Source organism: Rhinolophus sinicus, linkage group LG13 (genome assembly GCF_036562045.2).
Source record: "Rhinolophus sinicus isolate RSC01 linkage group LG13, ASM3656204v1, whole genome shotgun sequence".
Classification (NCBI taxonomy): domain Eukaryota; kingdom Metazoa; phylum Chordata; class Mammalia; order Chiroptera; family Rhinolophidae; genus Rhinolophus; species Rhinolophus sinicus.
This window is the reverse complement of record NC_133762.1, coordinates 39642559-39656325: the sequence shown is the minus strand read 5'-3', so window position 1 is coordinate 39656325 and position 13767 is coordinate 39642559. Positions and strand designations below refer to the sequence as shown.

At 39.6% G+C, this 13767-nt stretch overlaps 1 protein-coding gene across 1 annotated transcript in view; it reads left to right on the top strand.

The window, feature by feature from the left end:
• The window catches only part of CSNK2A1 (casein kinase 2 alpha 1), a 46763-nt gene that overhangs the window by 31460 nt on the left and 1536 nt on the right, over nt 1-13767 (top strand). The window contains exons 4-12 of the mRNA XM_019755194.2: nt 438-539; nt 1050-1100; nt 2205-2264; nt 3893-3976; nt 7785-7895; nt 8867-8968; nt 9963-10063; nt 10847-10995; nt 12046-12132. Coding sequence (XP_019610753.1) covers nt 438-539; nt 1050-1100; nt 2205-2264; nt 3893-3976; nt 7785-7895; nt 8867-8968; nt 9963-10063; nt 10847-10995; nt 12046-12132 — 847 coding nt within the window. The remainder of the gene's footprint in view (nt 1-437; nt 540-1049; nt 1101-2204; nt 2265-3892; nt 3977-7784; nt 7896-8866; nt 8969-9962; nt 10064-10846; nt 10996-12045; nt 12133-13767) is intronic.

Sequence of the window (13767 nt, the reverse complement as noted above, 5' to 3'; positions counted from 1 at the left end):
TTTGGTCATCCTTTCTGTCGGTCCTGATTCTCTCGCCTCTGTTGGGTGTTTATAGATTTAGAGGGAGGAATAGAAAGAGCCCATGTTTGATCCCAACCAATAAAAAGATTTTTCAGGATGTACCTTAGTCTTACTAACCACTTCTTTTCATAGTTTGTATAGTTGTAGAAAGTTAACATGTATAGACTGATGATTGGAATGAAATGCTGATTCTGCAGAGGTTTGATCTTTGGGATGGAAATCTTTTTATTTCAAGTCAACATTTGCTAAGTATTTGCAAGGTGCCTGGCAGAAGGCTAGGAGAAGGGGGTTCAGAGATGAGTCAGACACATTTCCTTCCTTCAAGGAGCTCATAAGTAAGCCATTTATGTATTATATTACCTGTTGAAATACCCTGAAAACTTTACCCTTTCACTGATGGACTTTTACCCTTTCAGCCAGTAAAGAAGAAGAAAATCAAGCGTGAAATAAAGATTTTGGAGAATTTGCGAGGCGGTCCCAACATCATCACACTTGCAGACATTGTAAAAGACCCTGTGGTGAGTATAATAGGTGCTAGCAAGGCCCACTAGGGCTGAAGTGTTTGCCCGGAGCACACAGCTGGCCTTTCTGTTCCCCCCTCTACTGTTAAGTCCTGCTTTAAAAGTGCTTAATCAGTTATACCATTTAACTAGCTTGGGTCTTTCTTTCAAAGAGACCTCCACCCACAGACTATTTCTTATTCTTCTAGGCTAAGAGACTGATAGCACTGGAAACTGAAATGTGTTAATCCATTTTGCAAACTCAGGTCCGATGCCGATGGGCGATGGGTGCATTGTCGGGCTGCCTAGAGCCTGGTGAGACTTCAGCTCCATGTCTTCTGTTTGAAATCCATCCCCAAAATGACCTAAGTGTGGTGATGATCAGAGCGGGGAGGGCTTGTAGCAATAGAGGGTTTCCTGCTACTGAGGCGAGGACTGCCAAATTCACCATGTAGCATCTGCAAACATTGTGCCCGCTAAAGCTGCCAGGGCTATTGCTAATGTGTGTTTTCTTTTTCTTTCCCCTAGTCACGAACCCCTGCCTTGGTTTTTGAACACGTAAACAACACAGACTTCAAGGTATAACATATAACCAACCACTTCAAGCTGTGGGTTTTTAGACCACATAGAAAGCCTTTTAGGGATGTTACTATTAGAAGAGCTTCCTTCTAATTTGCTTAAAAAGAGCTTTGCATCTTTACAGTGTTAAATTTTAAGATAGAAATACTCCTGTACAAATTGTCCACTTTCGACATCTTGGTATTTTGCCCTTTTATTTGTTTTGTGCTCTTCTTAATGAGGAATAATGTTTACTTCTCACCACCTTTACCATTCATTTGACAGTTTCTGCTGATGTCAAATCTAATGAAACAATAACACATGTTCAGTCAGGATCTGGCCTAGGGTATTTCACTTTCAGTGTTCAGGAGGAATGTGTTGTGTATGGAAAAGCAAGATCTGCTTATACCTTAGGATTCCTCAGAAATTCTCGGCTTTAGATCTTTAAAAGGGACGGGTGAGGAAGGGTGTCATAAATTCTGCTACAACACAAACCTCTACAATAGATAATGTCTCACTTCCAGCCCTTCCAGCGGGCCCACTTATTTCAAACATTTCTCAATTCCAGTATAACAGAAGAATCCACATTTTTGGGTTTCAAGTTGTAAAAGTATTTGACTTGCCTTTAAGCCAGTCTCAAGAATGTTCTGTATCAATAAGTGGGTGAATTCTTTTGCTGAGAAAAGGAAAAAAAAGGAAGAACTGTTTTAGAATCAGAATAACATCAAAGAAAACATTGTCAGAGCATATCATTAACCATTTAATGATATACGTGCATGTTTTTTAAAAACTGCAACTCTTTGGAAACTAGAAAGGATACGTAACAGTTGTTCAGAGTTTACCTTCAAATTGGGACAAGAATAATTCTGTTAAATTGGCTTCACAAATTTGTATAGCTTCAGCAATACGATTTTAAGTAATTTTTCACTTTTACGTGTAGAGTTGAAGACCCAAGTGTCTCTTTAAAGTGAATGTTATGTTGGAGAAGTAGAGACTGGTATAAGGACAGATCTTGGAATGATGGCAAATGAGCCAAGTCTTGGTTTGAATTACTACAAATGAGGATGAGAAATTGCCTTCCATCGGTAGTGTTTCATGGCTCAAATGTTGCATTTTCTTTAACAGCAATTGTACCAGACGTTAACAGACTATGATATTCGATTTTACATGTATGAGATTCTGAAGGTAAGGGAACCTTGAATACTAAATATCTTTAGGTTCGTCTTCCCTTGTTAAATAATCCAAATGGCTGTATAATATGTTGAAAGAAGGGGCCTCTTCATCTATCTAAGTTTTTAATAAGTTGCTAGCATCAGAATTCTTCTGCTAATGTAAGGGTTATGAGGTAGGGGTTAGTAAGAATAATTTAGAATGCTTTGGAAAGGATATTTAGAAGAGGGCTGAGACCCCTTAAATATTTGTAATCTCTATTTTACTCCTATAAAAGTTAACAATTAAGTTGTCTAAACTTGTAAAAATAAGCTCCTGATGTCTTGGCTTCTGGTATACTTTATTTCACTTAAAGTTGAACACATAAAACATTAAACTGAGCTGTCAAAGGGTCATTGTCCTAAGGATTATGTAAATCTCTGCTTAGAGATTGCTAATTTAGAGTGGACTTTGATTTCTAAAGTGGAATCACCAAATATCTTGCTCCTGGTAGTCACAAGGTCAGCTTTATAGATGAGAAAATTGCTAAGAATTGGCTCAAGTTTCTCACTAACTGAGGGTTGGGTGAAAGCCTGCATTTGAACCTTAGAAGTACCCTGAAGAGACTACGCCAGCAGAGATATTTGATCTTTCCATTGGCGTATGTAGTCTGTGGCAAGCAGGACTTTACAGACTTAAGGATATGCTTGCCTAGCCCTGGGAACCATAGGAACCCAAGTTGCCCTTTGGGAAGGACAAGAATTTGGCCTGTGACATCAGCTGACTTAAAGGCTGGGATTAGCAAACCCCAAAGGTCGTGCCATTCAGTTCACCTTAGTTTGAGATTGAACATGGTTTTTAAATTGGATTTGATGTCATAAATCAGAAGTTGGCAAACTTTCTTATAGGGATAAACAGTAAAATTTCTGGCTTTGTGGGCAGTAGGGTCTTTCTCACTACTCAGCTCTGCTGTTGTAATATGAAAGCAGCCACAGCATGCAGACAAATAGGTGTGGCTGTGTTCCAATAAAACATTCACAGAAGCAGGCAACAGGCCATATTTTCTCCTTTTTTTCTTCTTCTTCCCCTAATAGTTTCAGGTGTACAAAACAATGTAATATAGTTAGACATTTATACCCCTCACAAAGTGATAGCCCCCCTCCCCCAATCTCCTACCCCTCTAACATCGTATATAGCATTACAGTTCCACTGACTCTATTCCTTATGCTGTACTCCACATCCTGTGACTATATACATATATAAAATTATAGTTCACGTTCATTATTCAGCTTCAGATGTACGCTGCAGTTGTCAGGCTGTATTTTCTCCTTTTGAGGAGGCTGTTTGTGCAAATAATCCAGGCTTTGGGTAAGGAGGAGAAAATGGAAGTGATGCAGTTGGTGTATGCTTTTGTGTCTTTTTGAACAGAAAGGATGTTGAAACAACTGCAAGAACAGAACTTGAAGTTCAGAGGCCATGAGTTAGACTGTGGGATCTTGAACAAGGCTCTGATGAATAGCTGTGGGAGTGATTGTCCTAACATTGACTCCTAGGGGTGTTGTGAAGCTAGAAGGAAAACTATGGAGGAAAAAGTAAAGGACTTTAACTAAAAAAGCACTCTTATGCAAGCTTACTCTTTCCTTTCTTACCTATTCCTTTCACAGGCCCTGGATTATTGTCACAGCATGGGAATTATGCACAGAGATGTGAAGCCCCATAATGTCATGATTGATCATGAGCACAGAAAGGTAAGGAGATAATTGGCAAGTCTTTATCATCATGATAGAGTGAACAGCCCCGCATCTGTCACAGTTCCTGGTACCTGTTAGGCACTTGACAAATATTTGATGAATGACTGAATGAACATCAGAATGTTTAAACCATTATTCACTCATATTCCTATGAATACTATCAAGAAGAAAACAGATTAGTGTGGTGGGCAAAACACTTAATTTTGGGCAGGGAACCTGGCTTCTTGTTTTATTTATTGAATAACTAGTATCTTGGAAAACTCCTTTCTCATTTGCCTCCTCTTTCTTACCTGTACAACAAGTATAATGATATTTGCCCTGCATGCCACTACCGTGTTTCCCCGAAAATAAGACCTAGACAGACCATCAGCTCTAATGCTGGTGGTCTGCCTAGGTCTTATTTTCGGGGAAACACAGTAGGTTGTTATGAGAATTAAGTGTGTACAGTTGGAAATGAATGAAATAGTCAAAAAATGCTCATACTTATTCGCAAGTGTCATGAGGCCCCTGAGCTCTACAGGTGCTGTTAATGAGAGCTGCAGAGACCACGTGCTTACTTTTTTTTTTAAGGAGGGCGCAGCTTGCAGTGGCCCATGCAGGTACCGAACTGGCAACCTTAGTGTTATTAGCACTGCGCTCTGACCAACCAAGCTAACTGGCTACCCCCTGACCATGTGCTTTTTAACATTTCAGTTTTGTAAGGTTACCAAGCCCACCTTTTGTGGGTAGTAATGGCTCTTTGTTGTAGGCTTTGGGGATGTAGGTGATTTGTTCATTGAACTAATATTTGTTTTAAACACACACTGTGTAATAGGTATTTTTCTAGAGACTGGGAATATATATGAGACAAATAGTAAAAAAAAAATTTTTTAATTAAAGTTTATTGGGGTGACAACTGTTACTAAAGTTATATAGGTTTCAAGTGTACAGTTCTGTAATACAGAACTATATATCATCTATATATCATGTTGTGTGTTCACCACCCAGAGTCAGTTCTCCTTCCATCACCATATATTTGATCCCTTTCACCCTCATCTACCACCCCAAACCCCCTTACCTTCTGGTAACCACTAAACTATTGTCTGTGTCTATGAGTTTCTGTTTCTTCATTTGTTTGTCTTGTTCCTTTGTTGTTTTCAGTTTTATATAGTACATATCAGTGAAATCATATGGTTCATTAAAAATTCTTGTCCATAGGGAACTTGCATTTGGGGGAGGTTGGTGGGCTAGAAAGTTAGACGTGGTATGGAAGAAAAATAAGTCAGGAATAGGGAACAGTGGAGGGTGTTGCAGTTTTAAACAAGGGGAAAAAGGGAAACTTTCATTGGGAAGGTGACATTTTTGTAGAACACTTGAAGAGAATCAGCCCTGCAACCTGTGTCCCAGGTAGAGGATATCATAGATGCAAAAGCCCTAAGGCATGAATGTGCCTGGCATGTTGGAACAGTGACAAGGTTAGAGCCGGGGTAGAATGAACCGTGTGGGTTGGGGTTGTGGGGAGAAAGGAAATGGGATCAGAAATATAAAGAGAACCAGATCATGTAAAACCTTAAGTATCATCGTCAGGCCTTTTCTCTGAAGATGCAGAGCTTTTGCAGGATTTGAGGAGAAGGTTGGCAAGTTCTCACTTGCATTTTAGAAAGTTTACTATATATCCATTAGAACAGCTAAAAGTAAAAATAGTAATAATACTAAATGCTGGCAAGGATTCAGAGAAAATCTCATACATTATTGGTGGGAATGTAAAGTGGCACAGCCATTTTGGAAAAATGCCAAACAGTTATTTTATAGTTTGTTGGGTTCTTTAAAAGCTATACAAACATATGCTTACCAAACAAGCAGTGGCATTTATCCCAGAGATACAAAAATGTATGTCCATATAAAAACCTATATACGAATACAGCCTTATTTCTGATAGCTCAAAATTGAGAGAAAACAAAAACAAAAAATGTCCTTCAGTGAGTGAATGGTGAATAAAACTGTAATATATCTATAACATGTAGTTTATTACTCAATAGTATGACTCAGCAATAAAAACAAAAAAAACTATTGATGATGCAACAACTTGCATGGATCTCATGCTGAGTGAAAACAATCTCAAAAAAGTTATTGTGCTTAATGATTCCATTTATAATAACATTTTCAAAATGATAGCGTTAGAGAACAGAGGGGTTAGAAAGTGCGGGAAAGGAATAGCACAAGGGACATGTGTGTTGATGGAACAGTTCTGTATCTTCTAGTGGGAGTTACATGAATCAATACGTGATAAAATTACATAGAACTACACATACACACCAACATGTAAAACTGGTGAAAAATAAGGTCGGTCTGAATCGTGCCAATGTCAGTTTCTTGTTTTGATATTGTGCTATAGTTATATAAGCTGTTGCTATTGGGGGAAGCTGGTGACAGGTACACGGAACATCTCCAACTTCTGTGAATTTATCATCATTTTTAAGTCGAAACCTTTTTAAAAGAATCATTCTAGTTGCTGTGTAGAGAATAGAGGACTAGAGTGAAAGCAGGGAGACCAGTTAGGAGAAGGGGCTGTTATAGTAAATCACACACCAGATGGTAGTGTCATGGACCAGGGCAGTAGGAGGGGAGGTGATGATAGTGGTCAGAATGATGGAGAGCCAACAGGATTTGTTGACAGATTAGATGTGGGGAAAGGAAACGACTGCAGAGTGAAAAATTTTGGATTTGAATGACAGGATGAATGGAATGAACCTTTAACTGAGAAGGGGAAGGCTGTGGGAGAAACAGGTTTTGCAGGGAATAACCTTTGAGATGTATGTTAGATGATCACAGAGGGAGAGGTGGGCTGGTAGGGAGGCATGGACTGGAGCGTACAGGAGAGAAACACGGATGTGCTGTGTGTGAAGCCACAAAACCAGAAATAGTCTTCTGGGAATGCTTACTGATTAGAAAGGAAGCCCATGAGCACGTAATACTAAGAGGATGAAGAGAAAGGCTATAAAATATAAAAAAGTTACACTTTCCTACCTTTTGTTATATTTCCCTTTGTTTACTAAAAGAAGACACTGCCTAGTTAACAGTGAACTTAGGGAGACAGAAACAGAGTAGTCAGGCATGAATCAGGCCTGACTGCTCACACGTCAGTGGTTATGCTTTGCATCGGGGGCAAATAAGGTTGCCTCTTGTCCTTGCTAGTCCTTTTACACTTCAGGATACATTTTGGTAAGAACCATCTTCTGTGGCTTTTCTCTTCATTCACTCAGCACATATTTCTCATTTTCCTCCTGTGCACTGGTCATTATGTTGCATTCTAAAAATTACAAAGATGAATAAAACAGCCTCTTGCCATTAAGGAGCTTATAGTTCATATTGAAAAAGAAAGATAGAAAACAAATATAGAATAAAGAGTCTTATGTTCTATTAAAGACGTATATCTGAGCTTCAGGGGGTGCTAAAAGCAGTGGTTGGTTCCACTTGGATAATTAGAAAGACTTCAGTGAAAGGGCTAACTTCAATATCTCAGTGTTCACTAGTAGGAGTCTAGATTGGATAGTGGAGACAGTCTACTCAGATGAGCAGTTTAAGAAATTCGCAGAAGCACAAAATGAGATTGTGTCTTTCTGAATGTCTCACTGGAGCACAGGGATTAATTAGATCATGGAGAACCCTGTATGTCAAGGTAAGTTTGATTTTCATCCTCAATATAGCAGGTAGTCACTGAAGGGATTTCATGGCTGGTATTTTAAAAAGAGTACTCTAAAGGCAATATGGGGCAGTAGCTTGAAAGATAAAATTGCTCATGGTTTATTTATTTTTTTTCTTTCAGCTACGGCTAATAGACTGGGGTTTGGCTGAGTTTTACCATCCTGGCCAAGAATATAATGTCCGAGTTGCTTCCCGATACTTCAAAGGTCCTGAGCTACTTGTAGACTATCAGGTGAGAAGAGAAAGGCAAATAAAATTTCAGTCCTGTGCTTGCTTTGTACATAATTTGCAAAAAATGTCACTTGCGCTTTTGAGTAGGTCATTTATACACATCTATAGCTGTCCCTTTATATAAATGAATCTAAAAGATGAGTCACCTCAGTTTATGTACCATAACTTAAGTTTTTATTGCCATAATGTGAGTAGAACATGAATAGATCTGCATTTGATCTTAACTAAAGAGAAAGTATACCAGAGATACTTTTTTTAATCAGAAACTCTAGAGCTAGTTTGAGAATTGTAAGGTAGGTTTAACCAACCTAAGAAGTACACTGAAAAATGTTCTCTTACGATTTTCCTAAATTGTATTGTTAGGTTGGTGCAAAAGTAATTGCGGTTTAAAAGGTTAAAAATAATTGCAAAAACTGCAGTTACTTTTGCATTAACCTAATACCGATAAAGACCTTCCCCTTACTAAAAAAGAAAAAAAGTCCTGTTTCTCCTCACAGAAACAAAATCCTTGGGAGTACCTTGTCCTCCCAGATGTTATTATCAGACACCTTAAAAAGTTCAGACTCTGTCCTAGAAATTCCTTTCCTGGGATTTTGAGGATATAAAACCCTGAGCTCAAACATTTTATGCATAAAAATATTCTTAACATTATTTATAATGGTGAAAAACGAAACATTATCCTATTATGGGGAATTAAAAGTTAAATTCTGAAACATTTATGCAATAAAATAATGCTACAGATTAAAAAGTTTCCATAGGCTAACGGTTTGGGATGTTCTTATGTAAGTGAAAAAAATAGTATGCACAGATTGTGTTAAGACTGGGGGGAAATGCATAGAAGAAAAGATGAAAAGAAGTACATGAAGATGTTATGGGGGGTTGGACTTTTCAGTGGAGTGATTTTTTTCTCTTTTTTTAAATTAAGAGCAATTTTTAATTTTGAAAACTGACATTTTCTTCACTTTCATGCAGATGTACGATTATAGTTTGGACATGTGGAGCTTGGGTTGTATGCTGGCAAGTATGATTTTCCGGAAGGAGCCATTTTTCCATGGACATGACAATTATGATCAGGTGATATATTTTGTTCCTGTTTTGGGAGTTGCTGATCTAACCTAGAGATGGCCAAATCTGGCTACTCCTTGGAAACTGCTAAAACACAGGTGCCCGGCCACCACCTAAGACCTATTCAGAATCTCAGAGTGGGGCCCTACACTAATTTTCAATTCATGGCTTATTCAGCTAACCCAATATTGATCCTCAAATTGGTGTTTTGGGAGCTATCAGTTTAGCCTTTTGAAATTGCAGTTTTTCCCCTAGTCTTTTTGATTTGTATTGTTTGTTTTATTGTAAAATAGGACAGACATTACCTTAGAATTTCCTAACATGAGCTTTCATTAGAGTTGGGGATGTTTTCTCCGTCATGTTGGTTTATATGTGGTATTTCTGTGCTCTTTTTGTCTCTATATGGATTGAGTTGGAGTCTGTCAATAGAAATATAGATGGTGTTTTTAATACTAGCTCCACTTCCCCTTGAAGATCGGTTAAAATCAGTATATCAGGTGCCATACAGGGCTGGGGAATACAGACAAAAGGGAAAGACTAGTCCCTCCTCTGATAGTTCATAGTCTGTCTAGTAAGGGAATCAAACATATAAGGAAATAAGTTACAGTTATAAATGTCAGCGTAGAAGTGAAGACGGTACAGAAGGCAGTCGTGGGAGTGAGTGGTCTGAGTATACGATGGGAGCCTCCAAAAAAAGTGACATCTTCAGCTGGGCTGTGAGGGGGAAAACACAGGACTTCATCAGGGAGACATTTCAAGGGGAAGGAACCAGGTTATAAAGTGGTTTGTTTTTTCTTTTTGGCACCTTCACATTGAGTAATAATTTAGGGAGTTTTATGTGGAAATCCATTCGTGCCATGCACAGAAATTTGAAGTAAATTGAAATGTAGCATTCATACCTGTAGCCATGAGGAACCCTTCCTATTAATTCAATCATGGTTGATTGTCGATTTAATCATGTAATGGGCTTGTCGTGTGGATTTTTGTCTTTCTTCAATCCTAGTTGGTGAGGATAGCCAAGGTTCTGGGGACAGAAGATTTATATGACTATATTGACAAATACAACATTGAATTAGATCCACGTTTCAATGATATCTTGGGCAGGTAAGTCGTTAAAAAAAAATCTATGCATCCCTGCCTTAAGCACTTTGGGTATAAACTGACACTTTGGATCCTCAAAATAGTTATGTTCTCTTTGCCAACACTGCTGAGGTGGCAGTGGTCCAGTGCTATAGGATGTGGCCTGAGCAGGCCTGTGATCAAAGTATGGGCTCGAAGGGCCATTTTCCCAGATTCGCCAGCAGGAGGCTGCATGTGGAGATGACAGAGGATTCCTGTAAAATGAATGCAATGTAGATTCTAGTAAAAGGGTTGCAGTTGAGTCAGACATCCAAATCTCTTGATTTAGCTTCTCCAAAAGACAAAAATCCTCTTCAAAGAGAAAGAAATAGTAGTAGAAAATGCATGCTTCAAGACTGATGTGCAGATGACAGACTCTGAAAATAGTGACCAGACACAGTACTAATTCACCGCTTAGCAGGAGGTGAACTTGCCTGATGCAAAGGCGTTTTGCTGGCCGGGTGGCAGACATCACAAGAATGTGTGTGGGGATGGGAAAGAGGCCTGGTTAGCTCAGCCACCTGACCCTCCCTGCTGTGCAGAAGCATTCAGTCCTGTAAAATAACCTGAATCGTGTTTCATAAAATTGTCAGGACCCGGATTTCTCTTTTCTGCAACACTGCTCTTTCCAATCTCTCGGGTTAGATTTGTTGTCTCCCCAGTGGCAGAGTGGATAAGACTACTCTCTTGAGTTTTTATCTCTCTCTGCTACTGGCTGGACTTCTCTGCCCCTTGGTTCATTTCTCATTCCCGCTTTTGGCTCTGTAGACACTCCCGTAAGCGATGGGAACGCTTTGTTCATAGTGAAAACCAGCACCTTGTCAGCCCCGAGGCCTTGGATTTCCTGGACAAACTGCTGCGGTATGACCACCAATCACGGCTCACTGCGAGAGAGGCCATGGAGCACCCCTACTTCTGTGAGTCCCACTGTCCGATCCACAGAACCTGCACAGGCCCGCCCAGCAGACTGTCCAGGGCAGGGGTGATGGAATATGTGCTGTGAAGAAAGCTCTGGGCCTACAGTCCTACAGAACCGAGCTGGAATCCCAGCTCCACTTAGCTTGCGGCAAAGTTACTTCACCTATGATGAGTCTTGGTTTCTTCAAATGGGGACAATGATGGCAACTGTCTTGCAGAATTGTTGGAAGGATTCTTGTCTAACAGAGTACCTGCCACATGATCACTCCTAAATAAACTGCTTTTCCTACTGTGGGTGACACTTCTCAGTGGCTAGTCTGGAGTGCTTGGATTGTAACAAGCAGCCCTATATCTGTCCTATTTTTGGTAATCGTTTATTGGAGAGAGCCAAGGAGGCTTGAAAATCTTACTGTATGAACGCCTTGACCTAGGTTTGTGAGTACAGCTAATTGCTGTCGGGTGAAGATGTCACTTAGACCCACCCCACCCTCACTATGATGTCAGCTTCAACATTGGATTGTCCCTTGGGGACTGATGGAATGGTTCTGTAGGGACTCGATCCTACTCTTGCCCAGTCTTCTGTACCTGAATCAGACTGACAGGCTGAGATGGAGAGTGCAATCTGTGCTCGTAGCACTCATTTGCACAAACCTCTAGTTTTGGCATCTTTGGCACCATGCTTGAGTAGCTGAGTTGGGGACTGCAGAAGACCAGTTCACTCCGATAACGTCACTGTGCAGGCCAAGTTAGATTGTATTGTCTCATTAAGCCCTAAGGGGATCAGTTTTGTTTTAAATTAGCTCTACGATGGATAATTAGCTCATCTTCCTGCCATTTAGTTTAAGATGTCGCCTTTACCACAGTTTGACAGGAAAGATAATTCTATTTTCTATTACTTGTTTAATTCACGGTGAAGGCAGTTGCCACCTTAAGTTCTTCTGGGAATAATAGGCAGTATAAATAAAATGCAAAGAATGAGGGTGACTGCTTTAAGACCATTAGTTTAATCATTAGACGTAACAGAAGCAAACCTTTTTGTCTCTTTCTAGACACTGTTGTGAAGGACCAGGCCCGAATGGGCTCATCTAGCATGCCAGGGGGCAGTACGCCTGTCAGCAGCGCCAATATGATGTCAGGTCAGTTCACTGGGAAATTTCTTTGTTAAAAAAAAAAAAAAGTAGACGTCAATTATTCTTCCTAGTTTTGGTCCCTGTTTGTGGCCTGATTTCTTGTGGACTACCTCCTCTCTGTAATGATCACCTTATTGACATGGTGACTTGTGTGGCTCTTTCCACCAGGTTTCAGGATGCTTTTGACACCTGGTATACTTCAGTGACACTGCCCTGAATAGGGTATCAACAGGCTATTCTAAGCTAGTGTCCCAAACATTTCTCAGAGGGACTTGAAAGTCCAACAAGCCATGAAGAATAAAAAGAGATCCTTTCATCTCACAGTTTAGGGCGGTAATATTTGACATGGTCCTGTGTCAACAAGATTAAGAAATTGAGAGTAGAGGTGAGATTTGTACATGGATGTATATGTATAAGAATGATTCTTTGATTTTTTTTTTTTTTTGCCAGAGCAACTACAATGTGCCTAGTAAATTGTAAAGGTCTATATGAAATTATTTTTCATTATTGTTGAGTCACTGTGATTTAGAGTGAGTTTTTGTACAGAGTACACAATTTTCAAAAGAAGCTATAGGCCCATCTTCTAAGAATTATACATGCAGGCAACATCCACATGGGTACACTTGTGGTAATGACGGCATTTACTCAGACACCTTCAGATAATTGCTGTTGTCCCAATTCTTTCTTAAAGAACTAGCTCCTTCTAGACTTTACCCTCTGGGTACCTTTCCTATGTGCAGAATGCTGTATATTCAAGGTTACTCGTCATAGCCTTATTTGTAATAGCAAAACATCGAGATCAGCTCTCAGTAGGGAACTGGTTAAATGATTTATGGGACATCCATTCAGTAGAATGTGTACAGTCAGAGAAAAGAATGTGAAATAAGCAAGATGCAGAAGCATGTTGAAGACTAGGGGTGGGCAAAAGTATATAATCACATTCTTATATATGATTCTTATATGACGATTCTGGTAAAATTTTATTCATGTATGTGCATAAAATAGTTCTGGAAGGATACACCCCAGAAATGGTGCCGTAAGTTGGCCAAGCAATAGAGCAAGGGAGATTTATCACTGTATACTCTTGAACCTTTTGTATTTTGAGCCACGTAAATATATTGCCTGTTCAAAATACATATATAACATTTTGAAAATTGAATAATTGGCTGATTGAGGGCAATTAACAGGTAGTTCTGGTCATTGGATGGAAGAAACCAAATGGAAATAAATTCTAAAACACTACTTCAGCTTAGAGATGGGAAGTGCTCCTTTCTCCACTGAAAATGACTTAGTGATTTTGAAATTTGAATGGCTTGTGGTGTAAGAGTATATGAGCTTTGACTCCAGCCATCAGTATGGGAGTGACTAGCCACGTGTGGTATTTAAATTCATGAAAATCTAATAAAACTTAAAAATCAGTTCCATAGTTTCACTAGCCAGAGGCTGCCACGTGAGCGCAGAGTACAGAGCACCAAGTTTGGACGGACGGTGCTGCACTAGATGGGCGGGCGTGGGTTGGGACCCGGGCATAGCTGCCACTTACTCGCTGTGTACTTGGACAAACTGCTTAAACTCTCCAAGCATAATTTCTTTTTACCTGTCTCCTACATTTATTAGAACTTGTCATTTTAATTTGTGAGT